Source organism: Cololabis saira, chromosome 23, assembly GCF_033807715.1.
Source record: "Cololabis saira isolate AMF1-May2022 chromosome 23, fColSai1.1, whole genome shotgun sequence".
Lineage (NCBI taxonomy): Eukaryota > Metazoa > Chordata > Actinopteri > Beloniformes > Belonidae > Cololabis > Cololabis saira.
Window position 1 is genome coordinate 10354194 of NC_084609.1, and position 23928 is coordinate 10378121.

General features: G+C 41.0%; 1 protein-coding gene across 1 annotated transcript in view; it reads right to left on the bottom strand.

Annotated features, from left to right (window-relative positions):
• kmt2e (lysine (K)-specific methyltransferase 2E) overlaps positions 1–18024 on the bottom strand; it is a 32869-nt gene extending 14845 nt beyond the window's left edge. The window contains 13 exon segments of the mRNA XM_061715109.1: positions 616–714; positions 1651–1903; positions 2009–2118; positions 2224–2341; positions 2496–2626; positions 2852–3052; positions 3150–3188; positions 3280–3461; positions 4062–4201; positions 4410–4639; positions 5529–5643; positions 9070–9257; positions 17701–18024. Coding sequence (XP_061571093.1) covers positions 616–714; positions 1651–1903; positions 2009–2118; positions 2224–2341; positions 2496–2626; positions 2852–3052; positions 3150–3188; positions 3280–3461; positions 4062–4201; positions 4410–4639; positions 5529–5643; positions 9070–9140 — 1689 coding nt within the window. The 5' untranslated portion in view covers positions 9141–9257; positions 17701–18024.
• Between the last annotated feature and the right edge of the window lie 5904 nt (positions 18025–23928).

The window sequence follows — 23928 nt, forward strand, 5'->3', positions numbered from 1 at the left end:
TGGGTATCGTCCCATCTCTCAGGGACACGGGGCCATTTGGCAAAAGGAAGAGGAGAGTGCTGATACCATGATAGGCCATTTCAAAAACCACAGGCTGCAATGAAGATTAGGGGTGATCTATACTGGAAGTGTAATGCACACTGGGGGACACTTCCAGCTTGTATCAAGACAATAAATGGGTTTCACTCCCACTGATGGGAGGACTTTGTGTTTACATGAAATTTATTCTGAAAGCCTATTCCCATGATGAAGAAAAAAGGCATAAGCATAGAAGCCTTAATGCTGTGAGGAAGGAAGGAAGTTAAAACTGAGGAGGGCCCAAAAACAAGCAGCAGGAATGAATAAAAACAGCAACAGGGAGACTGACAGTGGTGGGAGTCAAAGTGATGAATGATGAAGCGGTCACTAGTTTGGAGAAGGGGAGGTAGAGGACAGCTGCTCCTATCCAAGCCTTCAGCAGACTAATAGTTAAGTCTGCACTCAGAGTGACGTGGAACCGTTTTATTTTTACGTTTTGCTCCTTTTGTTCTGCTTGGTGGCTGCATAGCAAAAGAAAAAGAAAAAGGAAAAGAAAAAGGAAACAAAAGCTGTAGCCCCCTAGCTTGGCAAACTTACCATCTTCCTCTTTCTCTCTGCAATCTGCTCCTCTGACTCCATCTCTACTTCATTGCTAACGGATGTTCTGTCTTCTAGATCCTCAAATAACTCAGGATCCTGTAAGAGGAGTGGAGAAGGGGGGCATGGCGCTTTTATCATGGCTGGTCATTCAGTCTGACTACAGACTAGAGGGAGACAGGGAAGACTGGAGAAGAGAGGGAGGTTGGGGAGAGGGGGAGAGGCTGGGGGAGAATTTGTCAAAGACACGAAGGGGGGGAAACTCGATCCTCTGCGGTTGGTCTATGTACAAAATATACCTGCTAATATCTTGGGGCCTTTTTTGGGTTTCTGATTTTAAAATAACCTTCTGAGATGATCTAATGCTGTTGCAGTTTCTCTGTTACATCCTAAAGTTTGTTTTAAAGGAGTTGCAATAACATCTTTTACCCTGGGAAAACAGTTTTCTATTACTGGTGCCTGAAACTGTCATCACTCACACAACTCTGAGACACGTTAGTTTAATCTCTAAATAGAAGAGCACCATATTTTAAAATAGACTCTGACACAGACTACACTGCATTCAGCCACCAGAACAAATCCTTTTTATTATTATTTAGCTGACCACAGCAAGTTAAAGTGGTTGTTCTGGAATAAATGACAGATGAGACTGTTGTTGCAACTGACACTTCCAAGAGAAGCACTGTGCTCCGGATGTGTGACTGAAATTATACACTAAACACAATAGACAAGTGATGCCAAAGTGTCTTGCAGAGTGAAGCCGAAACTTTCTCATCTAAATTAGTATTCGGCAGGGACACATAAATGGGCATAAAAGGAAGGATGGGGAGAAAAGGAGGAAACTAAACATAACAACAGTGGAAAACACATGCAAAGACCATTACAAAAAAAACTAATTTGCAAGCACGGATCATGAATGTTAAAGTATTTTACAAGGAAATAAAGTATGACCATGCAAACTATAAAAGGAAAAAGTGTCAAACAACAGGGATACTGGATGCATTTGGTACCGTCTTCATAAATGTATAATCTTACCTGGTTGTTTGAGATGGAGAGGCGAAGAGGAGAGAGTTTTCGCTGCTTGCCATCGCCTATGTTTTTGCTCTTCCCGTCGACATCAAAAACCATATTCTGGTTCTGGCCCAGGTCATCCCGTCCCGACTCCTTGTCCTTGCGACTAAGCCTGCGTCTGCCTCCCGAACCCATGTTCTCAATGGGTTCCTGGTTGTGCTTCAGCACCGGGCACTCCTGGTTACCTTTCACGCAGGCACAGTCCACCTTGTATTTACTGCAAAAAATAAAACAAGGGAAAGGTGTGGAGTGAACTAATCTGGTCTTGCTGATAAGATTGCTTTATGCTTGCAAAGTTTATTACTTTATTACTATAACTCACCAGCAGCCATAGTCAAAATCGAAACCTATTGTGATTTCCGTGCCCTTGCTGATAGGCCTCAGCGAGTAGATGTATAAATGCAGCATGCCATCCTCAATGACATGCCGTACCTGGTAGAAGTTTAACAAAAGATTAGTGAAAATGAACAGCTTGCAACTACACAAGACTATGTTCAAAAGGCAACTGATCCAGATGATTTTGAGACATTTACATACTTCTGAATTGGGGGTGCAGGAACGGCGGATGAAACGTGCTTCGTTACCAAAGCTACGAGCGTCGACACACATCTCGAGTCCATCGAATTTAGAATAAAATAACACAAAAGGGTATGGCCTAAAAAAAAAAGAAAAAGAAATGTCATATAAAAACATCTTCACTGTGTTTGAAGTAAATTTATTTGCTTTCTTAGACAACCTCAGTTGTGAACATTTGCAGTACAAATAATAGTACATAAAACGGTTGCGTGTCAATGAGAAAGCATCCTGACCTCTTGAAGAAGTATCCGTTGGCCTCAAACTGCTGTCGAAGCATGAACTTTCCCCTGTACTCTATGATGAGGGAGTCGGGGGGCAGGTCTCGCACAGCCTTGAGGATTTTCTTGTTCTTTTGAACTTGACTCTAAACAAGAGAAACAGCCTGACATAAGCAAAAAAAAAAGGAAAGAAAAAAAAAAAACACACAAAAAAAAACAAAAACATAGCTAAACACTGGAAATACTACATAAAAACTCCCAAAAGGAAAACTAGCACTTTCCACTAGTTGGATACTAAATCTTTGAAAAGACAAAGACATTTAGGATATTGTGAATGTATCCCATTAAACATGTGATAGTGTCGTTTATACCTCTACTGGGGGCTTGAAGGAGGCTGGGTGCGTGTTGTATGCCAAACTTTTGCCATCGCCCTGTTCTTTAACACGCAACAGGACTTGAACGTCCTCACTGTACTGGTTGCTGCTGGCCTCCTCATAACGCTCCATCCACACCTTGATCTTATTCTCCCACAGAGAGAGGTGTTCTGCTGGCTCCACCTCTGGAGCTGCCCCCTGAGAAAAACACAACAGACGTTACTCGAGGTTCAGCTTTCAAATCATATCGTGTACGACTCCATACACAGTAACTGCATGTTGTTACTGAGTTTACCTTTACCCTGGAGGATTTTCTGGATCCCTCTCTGAAGGCCTACGGGAAAGATAATTAAATTAAGTTAAAAATGAGTTAAACCATAACCATGTAAATAAGGCACTATTACAATTAAAGAGTCCAATTTGACCTTTTTTGCACGGGCAGCAGATGCTGAAGGCTCCTTTTCTCCACTTTTTTTACGCTTTTTATCAGCCTGCTTGTGGCCAAGACGCCCTGTTGTCAGGGTGATTGTGGTAGGCGTGTGTTGGAAGGTCGAGTAAAGCTCAAGCGGAACCTCATCTCCACTCTCTGTAGCACTGGTGTCTCCATCTGTACAAGCAAACAAGTTATTAGCGGAGAGCACTAAACAAAGAATCCAAGAGCACTAAACAAAGAATCCAATATACTTTGCTATAAAAAAAAACAACAACTGCAGCAGCTGTAGGCTCAATAACAGATATCCAAGTTACAGTGATAGAAGACGAGGAATGTTACACGGCACAAATGACAAAATTGTAATCTGCTACTTGTCCAGCAGGTGTCCCTATGGTCTTAAACTCGGGATGAGAAAAAAGAAAAAGAAAGAAGATGTTGGGGTCCTGCAGGGGAGGAGTTTACCCCCTGACACAGACGACTACCTGCAATGTTCATTAATAAGCTGAACATTTACTGCAGCAACGAAGGCAGGAAAGGCTGAACCAAGACATGACTAAATGCTTGTAAGGAAAAGCAGCATCTCTAAACTCACAATAAGGAATTCAGCTCTCATAATACATTTTTGTTTTTATTATTAAAAAAAAATGAAACAAAAACTTTAGTCAGCTTAGATTGTATCCGTGTACTGGCTTGCTAAGATTATTTTTTAAGATGAACTGAAACACAGCCCAGTTTCTCAGTAGACAAGGGATGAGTACAAGTACCCTATCTTACCAGATAAGCACTCTCTTTTCTTGGTCTGCAGCAGAATGGCCTTCTCTCTGTCCAGAGGTCGTGGTTGGCAGCGTTCACACAAGTAGGTCTCAGGAATGTTCTGCCTGTCGATGCCCATGCAGTCTATGTGCTGCCAGGCACTAAAAATAAATGCAATACAAAAGGGTAGCAGATAAACTTTTAGTTGACTGTTTGAAGTTGATCAACACAGATTTTGGTGGCAGAAGTGAGTCAACTAGTCGCATCAGTCGAAAGCACTAAAGCAAAATGACAACTAGATAGAAAGAGAAAAATTCCAAATCCACAAAAACCATTGCTTGCAACTACTTGTGTAACTTGGGATCTTACCTGCACTTGTCACAACAGATCATGTAGCCATCGTCGTGGGTGAAGCCACAGATGCAACGGGTGATGTCAGCCCCGTAGCTGCCATCTTCTGATGTGCTGAGTGTGGTGCCCCTGGACGCCTCGTCCTGCCCTCCTGGAACAAACAGCCCCCCCTCTCCTTGTCGGATCAACATGGAAGGTGGCGGGGAGGCCGGCGGCGTAGGCGGGGGCCTCGCCCCATAATTATGGTCCTGACGGGGAACACAAGATGTAAAGATCATGTATATAATACCCGACAAAGTCAGCTTACAGTCAGACCAAAGCTCTCATGAACTAACAAATACATGAATTGAAGGCAGAACTACAGATGAGTTGTTCATTAGTCAGTTAAAGTTCCTCAAAAGAATGTACTATTACATAATTCAAAAAGGGCCAACATTGTGTTTCAGATCCACAGTTTGACAGTTTGTTAAATAAACAAACAAACAAAACTCAAGTCTCTTCTTCTTTACACTATTTTTTTTTAATTAATCAATATAAGCAAGTCCTCACTCATCAAAAACAAGAATTTATAGTTCCAGTTCTAAAAAGCAATACAGAATAATTAATTTATAATAAGATTAATAAAATCCATTTTATTTCAAGTTAAATAATGAATTTAATTTACAATGCACTTTCCATTTGGTGAATCTCAAAGTGCTACATAAAAAAGGTAAAAATAGTCATATATTAAAAAAAAAAAAAAATTCAGATCATTGATCATAGCTGGCGTAAATAAATAAATATAAATAAAAAGGTAGTTGTGATGCCCTTTTTATTTAAATTATGTTTAAATATTTTACAGCAGCTAATGAAACCATTGTCATATCCCAGAAGTAACACAAACATAATTCTTTGGTCTGATTTAACTTGGCAAACATCTGTCCAACTGGCAAAGTTCAAGAAAACCTTATCAGTTTCACATGACTGTCTTAACACAACTCAACACGGGTAGTTGTTAAAATCACAGCTAAAGAAGCACATTTTCTCACATCGTGTAAAAACAACTTATTCCCCTTCACCAAGTATAACACACAGCTGTAGTTCAGGGTATGCAGTATAAAGTACCGTAGTAAGATATAAGCAAGCACGTGTACTCACAGCATACGGCAGGCCAATGTAACTGTGGGAATGGTGGGAACTGCTGCTGTAAATCTGGTGCGGGTAGCTGGACTTTTCCACCACCACCGGGCTGGCCTCCACCGATTCTGGTCTGCTGGGCAGCAACACAAAAAGAACCCATAACTGTTAACTCAAAACACAATGACAAACAAGGTTACTCTGCGTTATTTATGCCGTTTAACTGTCCATCCAAGAGGACGTGTGTGCTTAAGCGGGGATGTAGTCTAACTACTGGTCGTGACAGAGGTACCGTGGACAGAAAAGGTGTTTAGATGCATGTTGCTGCATTGATTATCACACTATCAGAGGGGCAAAGGGGAGAAAAACAATGCTACTGCGAATCCATAAACGCACTGCCGGCTGTAATGTCACTCTGGCTGTACTCGACAGACAGAAACGATTGTTAAGTTTATTGAGTTATATGCCTGCAGTCATATCTAGGAGGCCCGTAATCATGAGAAACGTGCTGCCAGACAGTCACACAAAACAGCTAACACACCAGCTTTTTCATGCTTTCATGCTTATCACGCAGAACCAGTAAATCCACTTTCCCTAGTGTGACAGTCTGGCTCAAGGAACCCGTTTAGCTGTTTTAAACCAACCCCATACCCGTATTATGATATGATCAATCTGTTTGTCAGTTGCTGAAGGGGTGGCTTAGAGAAAAGAGGGAAGAGGAACTGGCAAAACGGTGGCGCGAGACAAGACAGTCAGGTATTAAGGAGGGAAAAAAAAAGAAGAGGAAAACACGAGGAACAACTGTCACTTCACTTGGTAAATCATTCAGAGAAGTGGGAGGGGAATAAAACTAAAACTTTGGCCATTCTCTTTATAGAGTTGTGTAGAAAATGCTCCAAGGTCACAGGAAAACAAAAACAGAGTACGGTAATGTGTAGCAGCTGATGAGCATAATTATTTCTCTGCTTTCTCGTGACATAAAAAGTACTAACTGCTACACGAGGACTACTTTCAACAAGATTTCTCAAGCAAGGCAAAATACAAATCCTTCCCCGTACAACAAATACGACTATTCCCTGAACAGGCTATGCATCCCAGCACGAGACTTAACCGATATTAAACTCAAATTAAGGAGAGAGGTACTTAAGAAGAACCAACTAATTACAAAAAAAAGAAGAAAAAAGCCACCAAGCATGAAAGACGAGTTAAATCTTAAACAGGAAGTGAAAAACTCTTTAACATGTGACCTGCCTTCTCTTTCAAATAATAGCCCCTTTTTAAGTGAATCCCAAGATTAGTTGAGGTAAGCTACAGTACCTGCGTGCGCCCTCCTCAGCCCTATTACTCTTCTTGCACACCGAGAGTGCACTGTGCAATACTTCCTGTGTGTATTACCACTCGATCCCTCACAGTCAAAGTGAAAACGTAACTGCATTCAGGAGGTCTGGAGGCGGTACCAAGCTAAGGCGGGTGTGTGCGTACACAACAGTTCAATAACTAACTAAATGAGTTTGTCAAAGCGCGCAGAACAAGTTTTATCTGAAAGACGCGCGATTCAAAGTCAGGAAAGAATCTGCCGAAGGCTCACTAACTTTACCTTATTAATGATTAACAAGATAAATTTCTACACAGTATAATACAGGGATTTAAGGTGCGGTCAGAGCTTTAATCATTCAAGGGATGAAGAGAACAAGAAAGTGACAAAAAGCAGATAACATACAGGAAGAAAGTGACAAAGCCAGCACGTGTCTTTATGTGCTGAAGAGAGAGAAGTACAAAAAAGGCCCTGCCTGTATAATGCATATATGAAAAGTGAGTGAGAGGGAACAAGAAAACATTTTTGAGCCATGAAGTTTCATCTGAGCAAACAGTTGGGTGTGTTTTATATACAGCTTGTAAATTCTGAGTATTTCCAAACAGATAGATGTCATCTGGAATGCAAACAGCTAGGAGAGGGCGAAGAGGCAGAGGGGGCAAGGATGGAAAACAAAGATATCAGAAGAAGAAGAGTGAGAAAGAGCAGTGAGAAAGAACAGCCAGAGCTGATGCTTTGACTCCTGAATGGCTCCCACTTGCTGCTATGGCAACCCTACGTATCCAGAGTGCGAGCAAGCAAGCGCACGCTGTGCTGTATGTATCACGGTGGACACGCACCCTGCATTAGCCAACAGCTGGTCATGCTGCAGCAGACTTCAGGGGGACATGGAAAGGACATGACGCTGTTTCTCTGGTGAGTAGCCAGCCTCGCTGCTCCAGTCTCAGCTGGCGCTCTCACAATTCTCTACAGAGACGTGTGCGTACGTATGTGTCCATCTACGCTCATTCCCTTTGCTTGTGGATGTAAATTGTGAAACACCAGGTGGAGGCCCCTTTTAAGCTCGTTATCTGCTTTTGGGGAAAAAAAATAAAAAAATCTGCAGCAGGCAATCAGACTAGACGGACAAAGACCAAGTAAGGGAGTCGTGGCAAGAAGCTAACCATTAGCCCCGGTGGCAGCAGAGATCTGTAAAGATCAGAACCGGGGGGGGCACGGGGACGCCCTGGGACTGTTAAAGACGCCATATCTGTGTAAAGGACCACCTGTCACTCAGGCCAGTAGCTATGGCAACAAGCCCTGCGCAGTGCAGCCAGGAGGGAGGGGAGTGAGGCGCAGATACCATAGCAACTCAAGCTGTCACGGCAACACCTCTGATGATGGCAAAGGGGTGGGCTATCCCTCCGTTAAAGACACAGAAGCCCCTCCGTACGTAGATGACGTACACTATTCTTAAGTCATACACGAACGTCTTGCCTCATTTATTTGAGTGGAAAAAGTCACGGCAATGTCCTTGACAAGACTCTAGGAAACAAAGAGGAGGGGGCAACGGGAAGCCTGTTGCCATGGCTCCATCCACCATTTCTGCTTCACTGACTCAATGCAGTGTACATATGTGCAAAAATCAAGCCACAGCTGGAGACATGAATCAAGAAAAAAAAAGAAGATGTTTGGTGCTTCTGTACAGTTTACAGTCAGTTTCAAATGAGAAGATTTAGTTCATATATCCACACTGAATGGGCTGAGTGCAAGTAATCAATGGCAGGACGGATCAGTCCATTAGAAAAGACAGTTGAGAGGCCCGGCTTCACACAAAATCCTTTCCCATTAAACTGCAACCTTATCGACACCAGAGAAAATTTCAAACTTGCAACAGGAATTCAATCTAACCATGAAGAAACAGAAAAAAATACAGAGCTGTTACAGTCATCATGAAGACCATGTTTAGGCATATAAAGAGGAAATGAGAGAGACGTGAGGGGGAAAAAAGATCAAAATCATACTACAAACATGGTGTCTTCTGTAAAAAGAGTAAGTTAAAAGTACTAAAAAGAGGAGAAATGAGAACTGAGACAACCAGAAAGTAAAAGGTAGGCAGGTGGGAAAGAGAACAAAAAAGAAGAGTAAAACTGAGAATTAAGTTGTGGCGGAGGTAAAACCATAAATGGTATTTGAGGATGAACTAGAGGAGGAAGTGAGGGGGCATCAAAGGTGAACAGTGAAAAGTGAAGGCATGGAGTTACTCACTCTGAGCCTGCAGCCATGTCCAGGTATGAGGTGTCAGATGTGTCCACCCCTACTGGGATGACTATGCTCATGACGTTCTCTGCTGATCAGTTTTTGTTGTCCTACTGAGTCCAGAGAAAGGGAGTCCAAAACACTGAGGCATGCCAGCCACAGCAGTCATTGCAGACATCTAAGTGCATCCACAAGGCCTGAAAGTACAAACAGACGAAAGAGAGAAAACAGAGAAAATCTGTTAATATCGTATGGCAGTACAGTGTTCGGGACTAATATCGCTTTAACAATGTTTTCATTCCTTGAACAAATGAAATATGCAGCATCTCTCAAACCTGAAGTTACCATTCATAGTGAAAATGGGGTATTTCCAGCACATGTAAATGCATGATTCACAATTTCAGATCACAGCGGAGTCATGGACGGAGAAATATTCGCCAGGAATTCCCCCTCTGACAAAGCCACCAAGGTAAGGTTGGGGACTAGTAAAAAGTGTACAGATACAGGACTGTAAGGTGAAGCCGGAGCTGCTGATGTGAACTGCGCAAAAGCGACCTCTAAACACTATCTGCCAGGAATGCATAAGGCTGCACTGTAAGAAAATTCCCACAAAGGGGAGCAAGCGGACACATAGCAGCCATCCTCCATGAAAGGAGGGAGGAAAATGCAACACAGAGGCCATTTTTCCCCCTTTCGACTGAAGAGGACCACTCTACGCCAAGCACTCACACCCACATTTGATTAAAGACACACACAATTGAGAAAATGTATTGCATTTACATGCTCAAGTGTTTTACTCTGTATTACTTAAACTTTCATTTCCATCTGTTAGCGCCTCTAGCACTGCACATGAAAAAAGCATCCGTATGGGTAAGTCAATAATAATTAACTATTATAGATGTAAGAAAACGTGTATATAGCCTTTTTGGTCCCTAAATTGTAAAACGGCTGGTTTGATCCATCAATTAATACACTATTTGTTTGGTTACGTTATTTGTCTTTGATGTGAATGGAGACAGGAGCATATGTGTCAGTGTGGCTGCCCCTGATACAGAGAGCTCTGTTGATAAGCGGGATTAGTGGGAGGGACAGATGCTGAGACAAAATAGGCTGGAGGTCACACCTCCGCCTGCTCCAGCAAACTGTGACCACACAAAAGCTCTGATCATGGCAATGGATACATGAGAAAAGGGTTGCAAAGTACTAAAATGTCATAAGGGTTACTGTGGAAGCAAGAGCGCCAACTTGTCTCTACATGCCCCAAAGTTGTCTGCTTAAAAAATAAAAAAAATGCCACTAAACATGCCCTCGCTCTCACAAATACGTGTCTAAACATACATGGTTGTGCCTCTCGAGGAAAGCTGTATGTCGTCACCAGGTGAGCCTTCATCCCTAACGGCAAAGTTTCTCTCAAGGAAATGCAATTAATGGAGAGAAACTGAGACAATGTGATTCTTCTTCAATAGGCTCAACAGCTTTAAGAGTAATTTCAGGTCCTAATTCAACTAAATGAACTATTTAAGCCAGCAGGACTGCGAGACCCTCACAGCCACGACAGCTGTCAGCTCCAGGCCTAATTAATAGGAGAAAGAAGATCCTGGTGAGTCTGTGTTGGCCAAGGCTTCAAGTTCCCTTCTAAAGGCAGCGCCGATGTTAAACGACATGGCTAAAGAAGAATTTTATGATACAAGCTGAGGTCACCACAGCACTTTTTTCCCCCCAAAGAAAGAAAGGTGGGGGCAGTTTGCCAAAAAACACTAAAATGGTAGGAGCCTCCTCCTTTCCCTGCAATGTTGTTTTCTTGTTTTAAACCTTTCCCTCCCACTTTGTTCAGTTCACTTCATCCTACTGTTTCTGCTAAGGTGTACACACACAAGATAACGTTCAGACAAACAATCCCTTTAAAGTCAGAAACAACCAGATAACCTCCCAGCCTGTCATTTTAAACATCCCTGACTACACCGGGCTCTCGGAGCAGTGTACAAACATGCACTGCAGTCAGACGCAGTCCAGACTGACAAAACTTAAGTCAAGAAAAAAAGAAAAACAGAGGAGCAACATTCCTAACTAAATCTGAGCCGTGCTTTTGACTGCCTGTGCCTGCTCCTCCTACTTCCTCTAGGAGATCTGCCCATCGGCCTGGAGAAACACAGCCAGAAAAAAGAAGGGGGGGGCGTACCCCCCTTGCCACCCCTCCTCTTTCCTGTGCCCAGTTACCCCGCCCAAACGGATTTCTCTCCCTCCTCCGTGCACTTCCTAAATAAACCTGAGACGGTGAGGCAGCGCCGAGGGGAAGGGGAGTGTCGCAGACTCAGTTCCTAATTACAACGGGGCCATGAGAGACCATTAAAAGCCACCTTTGGCTAAATCCACTGCTCTTATTGAAACATGTGAGGAGAACGAGTGGTAAGGAAAATAGGGAACATGCTCAGGGGAGGGTGAGTAAAGCAGGAAAACAAATGCAAAAAAGAAATAGAAAATAGCCTGTAATAGTAAAACCAGCCACAATGTGACGTGGTTTAGATTTTCCCAGAGTCTGATTTCACTAAAGCTGCATGCCTTTTATTTGCTCACTAAATAGATTTCCTTGCACTACAGGGAGCTTTATAAATCACCAAAGCGACTCCATTTGAGAGGGCAGCGGGGTGGGGGAGGTGTACATGGGGACTGTCTGACAGTGATGCTACACAGCCAAGACCTGTGAGGACTCTGGGTGGCGGAGTAGAGCACAAAGCGTAATCTAGTCCGTCCTTTTTCTTCCTCGTCTCCCTTACTGAGGGGATCCAGTCACGTCATTGTCAGTGAAATGGCTATCCTTTTAAGACAGAACTACACTGGAGTCGGGAGGGAAAACCCAAACTATCATATTCAAATGCTGACAGTACAGTGGGCAGCTTCCCCTTCTCCCTGATACATTGCTGTGGTTTAATCTTTATCTGTAATTTCATTGTGTTTTTTAACCTACGGACGGTGTTTCCAGATAAGTGGATGAAACAAGACAAAGTGAGGGGCTTCCTATCAAATCTCCTTGTGCGACTTTACCCCATAACCCCTAGCTGGCTGCAATGACTCAGCTTACAAACTGTTAAAGCATTCAAACAAATACAGATTTACACACAGGAAGTTTGACGCAGATGGAATCTCCCTCTTTTTAACCGTTATGTGCCCACCATCGGGCATACTACATCTGCCTTGTCCTTCATCAATCAGTGCACCGATGGCTGCCAAGGCTCCTTCAGCACTCGGAGACTAAGGGTGAAGTCATTCATCAATACAGTGGGGTATATGGAGCCAAGTATGCACATATGCTGTTTCTGCTTCCACAATAGGAAGCACATTGTTGTGTTGGAAAAGCAATACATCCAACTAAGAAGACAAGTCCACTTAAATATCAGAAAATGAGGACATTAGCTAATAGCTAGAAAACACCACATCTAATGGACAGAAGTGCAGCAGGTTTGTGGAAAGACAAAACCCTGGTTCTGTTCTATCTGCTAAGTATCAAACAGCTCAGTAAGTGACAACATTGTTTCGGCCTTTCACGTCTACATTCTGAGAAGATGCAAAACAAAAAATGCACAAAAAGTTTCAAATGTTGACCGTCTTTTGTGCACAGACCAAGCAGAGATTGACTAAGTGAGCTTTAGGCAAGAGAGAGAGAGCTAAGCTGAGAAAGTCCTTCTGTATTTGGAGTAATGCCTGTTCAGAAAACTCTTGAGCACAATCTTTCATTCTTGCTGCAGCTTCAGCAGTCACAAGCAAGCTATGTATGGTCATGGGTGAACTCCTTCAAACATTTGGAATTTGGACTAGTATACGTTCCATCAAACCGCTAATTGGATCTGTATTGGACTGACTGCACAAGCTAAACCCACTACTATTTTGCTGCTTGGGCTAGGAGGACTATTGTGACTTGAGATTGACAAGAAACAACATATGGAGCTGGTACTTAAAGCATTCAGGGAATGCACCACCCACCAAACTAAAATGTGAGTTATGCATCTATATTTGTGCAGAAGACATGAGTTGAAGATTGTCAACATAAGGAAAACTAACAAGCCACTCAGGCTGCACGACGACACTGGTCAATGATCGACTTCACATCTGGACAGCAGTGTTGTTACATCACTACCATTTATGGCACATGCCTGCTTTACTCAGCCCTTATTCCAGCCTTATGCTACGACCAATGAACGCTTTTCTGACATGGGTGCTCTTAAGGTTATGGAGGTGTAGTAAGGCTGCAGCCTCAGCAGCTCTGGCACTAAAGCCACCTGTCAGGGAGACAGCTTGCTAGTTTAAAGAGGGATCTGTTACGGCCCAGCTAGCAGCACAAAAACAGGTCACCTGAGCCCTGGTTTCTCTTCCCAGCTGGGAGGCCATGTGACTAGACTTGGGCTCTTGAGCCATTCAGCTTTGTCTGTGGGTCTCTCGGGGTCTGGGCACCACACATGTGCGATCAATGGAGACTGTGCAACAACAGCTACACACTTAAGTCCCACATGGTGAGGTGCATCTCTGCAGACACTTCAGCTACACAGAAGTGCTACTGTCTCAGAGATGGCAGTTTTTTGTCTGGAATTGAAAAAGAGCACAAAAACAATACGACCATAAGAGGGCCAAAGAGAAACCATATGAGTCTGTGGCCTTCATTTGTCCTGTCAATATGTCAATACAGAAACGTATGCCGTGCTGCATCCATGTCTGGCTTTTCTGTTTTGTCTGTTGAGAAATGAAGCAGTTTTGCACCTGGCTTGCGGCTTTTGCATCGGTGCATCTTAGGGTTAAGTTGGGAGGCGATGTGTGTTATTGAAGACTGCCATGAATCCATGCTGCCAACCAAAGCGACCTGTCCCTATGGCAGAGGAGACACCACACCTCCACTCTCCATCTCTGTTCACACAGCAAACAAAATACACACTCTCCTGCACACAGCCAACAGGCACAAAAAAAGGGAAAAAAAAACAAAAACAATTGGGTATTTAACAAGGCATGTTCTGGTATCACATAGACAGAGAAATAATTAATCAGTATCTAAACAGAAGCCTTTGCTCTTTCACAAGGAAAAGAGATGGCTTGGGATTTTGTGTGTTAGGGGGCAGAGATTAATTAAACATAATAAGACACGCTTGCTCATCTAGTAGTAACCACTCAACTTTATTAGATCCTGACAATGGCCAGAAGATGTTTAAACAAATTGCTTGATATCTTTCTAATAAATACTGACTTGGTAATAGGTGAATTAAAACTGGCCCTGACATACCAGCGTATTTACCATTGTACGGTTAAAGGGGTTTGGGGGCTTGTGTCATGCATCATTTGTGCTTCTACTTCAGTCAAACACGGCAGCAGTTTGTATGATGCATTTCTTGGCCCAACACCCTCAGTCTGCAAAAAGGTTGATGACAATACAATACCCTTTCAGAACACCTAACTGCTTGCAACTAATGCAAACTTGATTTATGACGCTGGGAAGTTTCTACCACAACAAATGCTTGCTTGGAAAAACTTAGCATATATATACCAATGTGTGAATCAGAAGCTTGGAAAATGTTATACCTCTTACTATTGACAGTTTTGATGTCAGTTATGCAAAAGGTTTCTTGGTGAGAGTTATTAAGACACATCTGAATGGAGCAGAGTGTAAAAGTTTGATTCTCATAGTAAAGTAGAAAAGGGGACAGGTTTGTACCGTAATAAACTTAAAGTCCACCTTTTAAACTAGCCTTGAATCGCTCACATCCACATTTTAATTTTTGATATTACTTAATCGTACAGAAAAAAATAATCTCATCAGGTGCCAGTCACATTGGCAGGATTGTATTTATTTCAGAAAAATCCTCAATGTGCCACTGTAGACTGCACTAATAGTATATGATTTATAACTTCTACCACCGTGTAAGATGAATAGTTATAAGTTCATAACACCGTCTGGGATATTCCGAGCCTTTTATTATGTCCGATAAAATAGATTAGTCATCAACATGAACAGCAAAAGCTTTATCTTCTATATCTAGCAACTTTTGAATGTGTCCTTTATATCCAGGTTAGAAATTACAACTCATCTAATGTGTCCTGCCCATATTCTTCAACCTTAGTTAAACATTGGGTGCATATCTTTAAAACTAGGGACACAGAACACTACAGGAAAAGCCACCATGGAGGAGAAACTACATAATATTGCATACAGTTAATTGGTATAGCTCCTTGCAGGTAACATCCAGCAGCTCTTCCATGGCTTTCTTTACAACAAGAGCTATTTATCTCAATTCTAAGCATACTTTAGTCTAATGTGTGACGAAAACAGGTCCTACATAAAAAGCAAGAGCAATAGCATAAGCCATGACGCATGTCACTGAGGTCGTTTGTTTTGGTAGAAAAATCAACACAGCTTATCTGATTCCCATCAGAACAAGTCGAGATGGGAGTTTCGCCGACGCCAAATGTAAAATATTTCACGTTTTTTTTAGAGGTGAACTAAAATAAAATGCATGTGTGGTGTAGTTGCTGCAGTCAGTCCTGCCGGTAGGGGTGTGGAGGCGACAGCGTCGCTATTATGTTACCACAACACCCTGCTGCTGTCGCCATTTTCAGAGCGCTTCTCTCAGGACGGCGTGTAGCCAGGGGAGCCTCGCCATGGGAGGAAAAAGCCCCAAGAAAGCATTCAAATCAACTCTTTCACACACTCTGCTCCAAGTATCACTCTGTCGGTACAGTTTCCGTATTGTTTCACTAGACTGCTGCCAATTTCGTCGAGACGCGGGGCCAACATCAGCCTCTCCAAATGTGATGTTAGCAGGCTGCATGCCACGGCGTTTCAAGCACCGACACAGCCGAAGCAGGTTTGGTCCGATTAGCTGATGCAAAACGTTTTTTGTTTCTTTTTGGCCATTATTCGAGGCCAAAAAATGGGAAATGAGGGGAAGCCAGCAGCATAATGCGTAGACGGTACACGACACAAGTGGATTAATGCTCGGGTCGTCACAGACAGGAAAGAGCGACGACATCAGCGCTGACAGTAAACCCAGCCACGTCCGACAGCACATTTCATACGGTAATTTGTTTTTTGCCCAGGCTGAATAAAACTACAGTCCAGGGATATCCAAAAGGAGGTTCAAATTGTACGACTGGTGCGAAATGCCCAAGTGGAAACAACCCCTCCCCCACGGCTGCAGCATTTGATCCCAACACACACCGACTCTTAACTTTAGTGACTGTCAAAGGCTCCTTTAAGTCAGGAAATGGCTATTATTATTATGTTCTTGTTTGACATTGAGCCTGTCTAACCATGACTAGAATAACATAAGAAAGCAGGGATAATACTGCGTAATCTCAACAGGAATCTGAGCTATTTTAGCGCCTGGCTTTGTTTTAGTGGCCTTGGACAAAAACAAACCAATCAACCAACCATTTTCACATATTTCTTTACACGTTTCTGGCTTTTAACCAGTGCTTTTCTATGTAAAAAAACATCTCAACGGAAATAATCCAAGGTGAGGATACATCTTTAGAAGTCACAACCTCTTTAAGTTTCTAACTAGTGTTAAAATAACTATTTTGATGATTCAAGTAACATCAGATACAAGTGGCAATTGCTGATACATGATTTTATATGATGTACAGTAATATATGCTTGGAAATAAAGGTTGTAGTGTAGGAGCATTAAGGGTTTCAAGTTTGTCATGTGCACAAAAATGTTGATGGCAACTGTAAACCAAAATACTAGTGTTGAATCTCATATCACCCAGTTGAGCAAATACAAAGAAACAAAACCAGAGATGAATTAGGGGAGAGGGATTATTTACAAATACTCATCTATAAAAAGAAACAAAAAAAGGGGTTATTGTTAATATTCAAGTGGGGGGGATATCAAAAGTATTTACAGTTAAATATGGACAGTCATGACGCGTGGAGCCATAAAAGGCACATATTTCACGTATGTACACAAAAGCGAATTAAACTGTGCGCAACATGGCCCGCAGTGTCAGTATGTCAAACTAAACACCCAGTGCCTTTTCCTCTCCCCCCTCCACCCCCCTCCTTTTTTTATCTGCTTATGTGTTTTCAACATGCGGGAAAACGTATTTTCTTTTGAGATAATCTCCCCACTGAGTGTTAACTGTAGTTAATGGTGTCTGAATGGAGACCTTATGCTTGTGGAGCAGATCTACCTAACCCAACCTCTCTCCTCTTATCCCAGCTTTTATAACACTGTGGCTTAATTTTTTTTACTTATTATTATTATTAACACTGGCTTTTAAAATACCCAGTGAATCCTGGTCATATTTACCTTTTAATTTAAGGTGACATCCATGTTTTGCCACTCTAATCGACGACAAGTCAGAGCTAATTTGATCTGGTAGCATGCGCTAGTGCGCATGCGCAAGTGGCTTTGCCAACTTTGGAAACCCTTGTCATTTATTTGTCCTTTTTTGCGTTTTGAATCAACGTAGATGAGAATAAATGATAATTTGAGTCGCATACACTTGTAGTGACAGTTTTCGTTAGTAAGTTTAGCTGATACCACATTAGCAGGCATCAGCATGATGAGCTCTAGCCAGCTAACTAAAGCCAACAATAACCCTTCCTGGCTCGGATTTACACTCACTCTGCAACCACCACTTAATGGAGTTTACTCACCGTTTTAAGTCCACTCTGGAGGACTCGAATAGCCAGTAAAGGGAGCTGGGTGAGACCCCCGTCGCAGCTTCCACAACCAAAACAATACTCGAGTCCACACACTGCGGATCCCCGGGCAAAGCTTTAAAATGTGTGTATTTAAACGTGTCTCTCAGAGTCTCGACTCCCTCCTTCGGAAAAATCCACCGCCTCTTGGTACACGGAAAACGACCTGTCCAAACCGTTAAAGCCCGAGCCCCAGTTAACGGCGACTTTTAAAAAATTAGATGCCCTGAAACCTGTCTCTTCTCCCTTTGCAAAAATGGCGGCGCTGGCCAGGACCGCCGAGGCTCCGCCCCCTCCCCCCCCGAGCCCCCCCCGCCCCGCCGTCTCTAAACCCGGGCTCCGCCCACTCGCGCTGCGGGGCTACACGCCCGCCGCGGCAGGGGCGTCCGCGTCCGCGTCCGAGCTCGGTGCGCGTTCACGAGTCCCTGTGACGGTTTCTGCTATTTCCGTCGTTAAAGCCTGAATTAGGGTTCCGCGTTAGATCGACGCAGAGCCTACGCCGTAAGGTACGCGGCGACGCTTTGGTGTAACGCGGAACCATAAATCAGCCTTAACGCCCGAGATTCGACGCTGTGTGGAAATACTAAAGAAAAAAAAACCTATATAAATATATATAGTTATATATGCTGATGAATACAATTCATTTTTATGGCATTGTACTTTTAATTTTTGTTTTTTCCTTTTATTTCTATTTTTATCTTTATTTTTAATTTTTTATCTTTTTATTTTTATATGGGTGTTTGTTTGTTTAAAAAAAAACCTATATAATTTATATAAATATATATAGTTATATATGCTGATGAATACAATTAATTTTTATGGCATTGCACTTTTTATTTTCGTTTTTACCTTTTATTTCTATTTTTATCTTTATTTTTAATTTTTTATCTTTTTATGGGTGTTTGTTTTTTTCAATTTAATTTACATAGCGTCTATTAGGCAAGGCAAGTCATATATGCTGGTGAATACAATTCATTTTTATGGCATTGCACTTTTTATTTTTGTTTTTACCTTTTATTTCTATTTGTATCTTTATTTTTAATTTTTCATCTTTATATGGGTGTTTGTTTTTTTCAATTTCATTTACAGAGTGTCTATTAAGCAAGGCAAGGCAAGTTTATTTGTATAGCAAGATTCAACACAAGGTAATTCAAAGTGCTTTGCATCAACATTAAAAGCGGCAAGACACAATTAAACAGTAATTAACAAATAAAATGATAAGAAAAGAGGTAGAATAATAAAAAGCACAAGTTGTTAAAAAGTAAGGGCAGTAGAGTACAGCAGGTAAGTATTTAACACTTTTTCTATCCATATAATTCTTTTTATGCTTTTTATACTTCACTTTTTATTTTAATTTTTACCTTTTATTTATCTTTTTATCTTTATATGGGTGTTTGGCTTTTGGGGTGTTTGATTTGTATATGACAGTGCTGTGTGTGTGAGATGGAGATGTCAATTTCCCCGAGGGAACCTCCCAAAGGGATTAATAAAGTCATCTGAGTCTGAATCATAAGGATGCATGTTACATTACATATTATAATACACATGTTAGTTAGTTAGTTAGTTAGTTAGTTAGTTAGTTAGTTAGTTAGTTAGTTAATTTCAGTAATTTCCAACATAAGAATTCAAATACAAAAGAAATGAAAGAAAAGAAAACAACAAATAAACATGAAGTTAATGCTAATATTGCATTAGACCGAAATATATAAACAAAACAAGACCGAAAAGGTGTAGGCTGAAGCTTAGTTTATTACGCCTATTATAATCAATTTCTGTCAGCTCCTACATTTACCGATACAGAGCAGTAAATCGTGTACTGCACTCTTTAATTTCCATTTCCAAAACATTCCACAGATTAACCCCATAAACTGAAACACATCTATGTTTGACATACGTACATATAAGTATGAATTAAAGATTACACATGGATGTGTGCAAGTCTATGGTTTTGTCTGGTTGAAATCCACCATGAACTTAAAAATACAATACTATGTTGTCACGCATGCCAGTATTACATGAAAGTCAAGAAGCAGAGAGCCAGACCAGCATTTTCAGAAGGTTTAACTTAAGTGTTACACAAAATTGATATAAATAATAAACAGATTTCCTTGAAATAATTTATTTTTGTAGGTTGTGTAACACAGCTCGTCTAGGACTCATAATTCACATGCTGCAGAGTATTTTTATGCTGGTTGCTGTTATCTGTGTGATCATTTTCTGAAAGTGCAGTCAGCTGTGGGAATGTTTTCATTTGTTTAAACCAAGTAGCCTACTGTTTCCTTCTCTTTCTCTTAGGACAAAGAGAACAGGGTACAGCTTCCAGCTGCTCACAGGAATTTCCCTTTGATCCAGACACATCAATTCATGTAAATGATTTATCCTTCAAGAGCAATAAAAATCAAAAGAAAAAAAAGGCTGATCACGTATGCCAAAGTACACTGCCGAAGGGATCATTTAGACATTCACATATACTTTTTCCAAAATCCAGACCTGGCTGTTTCGGATCACTCCAATCCATCACCAGACTGTAGAAAGTAACTAAGCTGTTATGTAAGCCCTTACACAAGAGCAGCTTTTTACATATTGAATGTATTTGGGAAGAAACAACAAACTAAACACTGGACTATAAGAGTATACCACAAATAAAAAAAACATACAGTACATATTTATCAAAATCTAAAGATATTCAGCTTATATAGGGCTTGAAAGTTGTTTTTTTTCCCCACCTACTTCAGTTAGTTGATAAATACATCAAACAAAATCAGGTTTATTGGCCGAGTCAGGTCAAACAAGACAGGGAATTTTACTCGGTTAATTTCGGTCACTGTACAGTAAATATCAAATGACAGCTCTCATTAACATTTTTTTTTTTTTTAAAGTGAAAGCTGCAGCAGTATGAGGTAGACGTGGTTATTGAAAGGTGCATTCAGAGGGCATCTTTGACCAAAAACGTCCAGGCATAGACTTAAACTTGGAAAAGTTCTCAACAAATGCACGGGTTAAGCAAATAAAGTTTTTATGAATGGTTCAGTATTGTCTTGAATGGTCATTTAGGTTCCCATGACCAACATTTTTTTATCCCCACACTTTAAAACCCATGTTGCTCTGTTGAACTATCATCACTCATAGAGTCTCAGAGTAATCAATCACTGTGCAATAGTAATAATAATAATAATAATAATAATATTAATATAATACTATTATAATATAATATTCTCTGCAACGTGCAATTATGTAAATAACATCTGTAAATATCCATCTGTTATTCTTTTTATATACTAGTATTTCTTATTACTATTTTTATTCTCCTTATCCTTCTTATTATATATACTGTTTATAGTGTTTTTATTATTATTGTGTGATATTCATGCCTCTTGTGTTTTGCACTATCCCATTTGCTGCTGTAATCTCGAAATTTCCCCTCTGTGGGACTATTAAAGGATTTCTTATCTTATCTTATCTTAATAATAATAATAACCATAATCATATGCTGTAACAATGCACCTTTCAATAACCATGCCAACCTCATACTGCTGCACCATTCACTTTTTTTTTTTTAATTGTATATATGTTAACAAGAGCTGTCATTTGTCTATTTACTGTACAGTGAGCGAAAATAACCGAGTCAAATTTTCTGTCTTGTTTGACCTGACTTGTCCAATAAACCTAATTCTGATTCTGATTCTAATTTGATCTATACATTATCTACTTAATGCAACACACGCTCCCAGTCTCGTATGTAACCAGCAAGGGGTATTGTTGTGGTGAATCGGTCACTGTCACGTTTTTAGAAATATGCCTGTAGAAATCCCTCTGACATCATACATGTGGAGGGAGGATGTCCTCATCATTTCCATTTCCAGTGACCCTCCCCCACCCGCAACCGCATCCCCTGGCGCATGCGCACTCTCGCCGGAGCGCTGCCTGCTAGTGCGGGTGCACGACAGGCCGGCGCTTTGCTCTAAAGTCGAGGGACGACGGCGGTCGTCGACCTGCGTCGCCTACTGTGACAAGGAAACGTTTGTCCGAGGATCCTACGATCACTGTCGAGCTTTTTGGAATAAAAGGGGAAATTATTTATCCGCCACCGTTGAAGTCTGCTGTGATTTTTGCTCTGAAGTTGATCTCGTCTAGGCTTGCCACCCGTCCCTTAAAATACGGAATTGTTCCGTAATTGGGAATTAAAAGTTGCATTCCGTATTGAACCAATACGGACACATATTATGCTCTTATTTATTGATGTAATAATATACAGGTGAAGGTCGGAAAATGTGAATATATTGCAAAACTTCATTCTTAGTAAATTCAACTAAAGGTGAAACAAATATTATTTCCCACTACATGCAAAGTGAGATATTTCAAGCCTTTATTTGTTATAATTTTGGTGATTATGGCTCACAGTTTATGAAAACCCCAAATGAAAAAATCTATTATGAAATCAATAAACAATTCAATCATCAAAATAATAACAAATAAAGGTTTAACATATCTTGCTTTGCATGTAATGACACTATGTAATATATTAGTTTCACTTTTTAATTTGAATTATTGAAATAAGTTAACTTTTACACCATATTCTAATGTTCCGACCTTCACCTGTAGGTTATATTATACATCTTGGCTGATGTGGACATACATAGAATAGGATATTTCAGTTGCTAGTATGGTTGGATATCTGTACAGTCATGCAAGTTAAATGCTATTAAAGCACTTTCAACTTTAAATCAAAGCATTTCGTTTTTTCATATAAAATAAATAAATTTATATGCAGTTTAGAAGTTTTGGGGATGTCCCTTTTTTTGGGGTCTGCGTTGCTGAAATCGGAGCGTCCCTTATTTCTATTTCTGAAAGGTGGCAACCCTAATCTCATCCTTGTTAAGACTGAGGGAAAAAAAAGATTCAGCAGTGTGTTTTACTGGTTGTCCAAAAGCAATTTATAAAAAAAAAAATAAAATAAAGAAAGAAATGGCTGGTTTATGATGACATCATGCAGTTAATATGTGTGGGCGGGCTCTGAGCTACGAGGGGAGAGGGGCGCAACCGGAGAGCAGCGCCGGTCAGGCGCCATTAGGTAACAATGTAAAGTCGGTGTTTGTCCCTCGTTGAACCAAGCAGCCACGTGGATAAAAAAAACTGGTTTAAACATGGTGACAAAATGCGCACAAAGAAGAAAGTGGATTACTGATGTCGAGGAACACGACGTCTTTTAATTTAGTGAAAATGATCGTCGACTGATGAAAACAAGATGGCGTCAGGATTTTTTTTCTCCCCTCCCGTTTGGGTGGAGGCGCCGTGCGCGTTCACGCCGCAGCCTCATTATTTCCTGTTTTCATCTACTGAATCCGCTCCTTTTTTTTTTTAAGTAAACCACGTTGACCCGAAAGACAACCCGAGACTTAATTTATTTTGCAGCAGTCTTAAGCTTTGCTGACAGACGAAAAGGAGGAAAATCACGTTATATATATGGCACGAATTCTCAGCAGATGGACCATCGATTACCCAAGCAACCCTGTGATTTATTTTTCTTTTTGTATGTTTGTTACACAAGTACACAATGTCCCCATTTCACACCAACAAGTTGGTTAAAAGGAGTAGTAACATGAAAATCACAAAGGGGGCACATCACGCACAGATTGAACGTTAGAGGTTTTGTAACGCTTTGGCGGCATCTAGTGGACAAAACTGGTAACGGCACCAAACATTTTATTTTTAATCCCGCTTCCCCCCCATAAAGGTCCCGCAATCAGATTTAGAAAAAAATGATTTAATAGTGGCATATGCTAAAAATAATTTCGAAACTATTGATGAATTACTGACAAGAAAATTCAACTAAATTGTTTCCAGCCGGTGTTCTGCCAATCCTTGCTACCTGCCGAGAAATGCTACTTTGTGGTTCTGCGCATGCGCACAGTCGAAGTTTGATTGCTACGTCCATGATTTCTTGCACTATGTAAAATTGATAATATGGGATATTGAGTATTTGATCCTTCAAAATACACGACCCATGACATGAATTGCATTACACTTTGTGAACATTATACGATAAAGAGGGGAAAAACAAGAATTCTATGGCTTTCTTTGATATTCATTCAGTCATTCACCTTTATTTAACCAGGCAGGTCATTAAGAACATTCTTATCTACAATAACGGCCTGGCAAGAGACAAGGCCCCTTGGGGGGAAA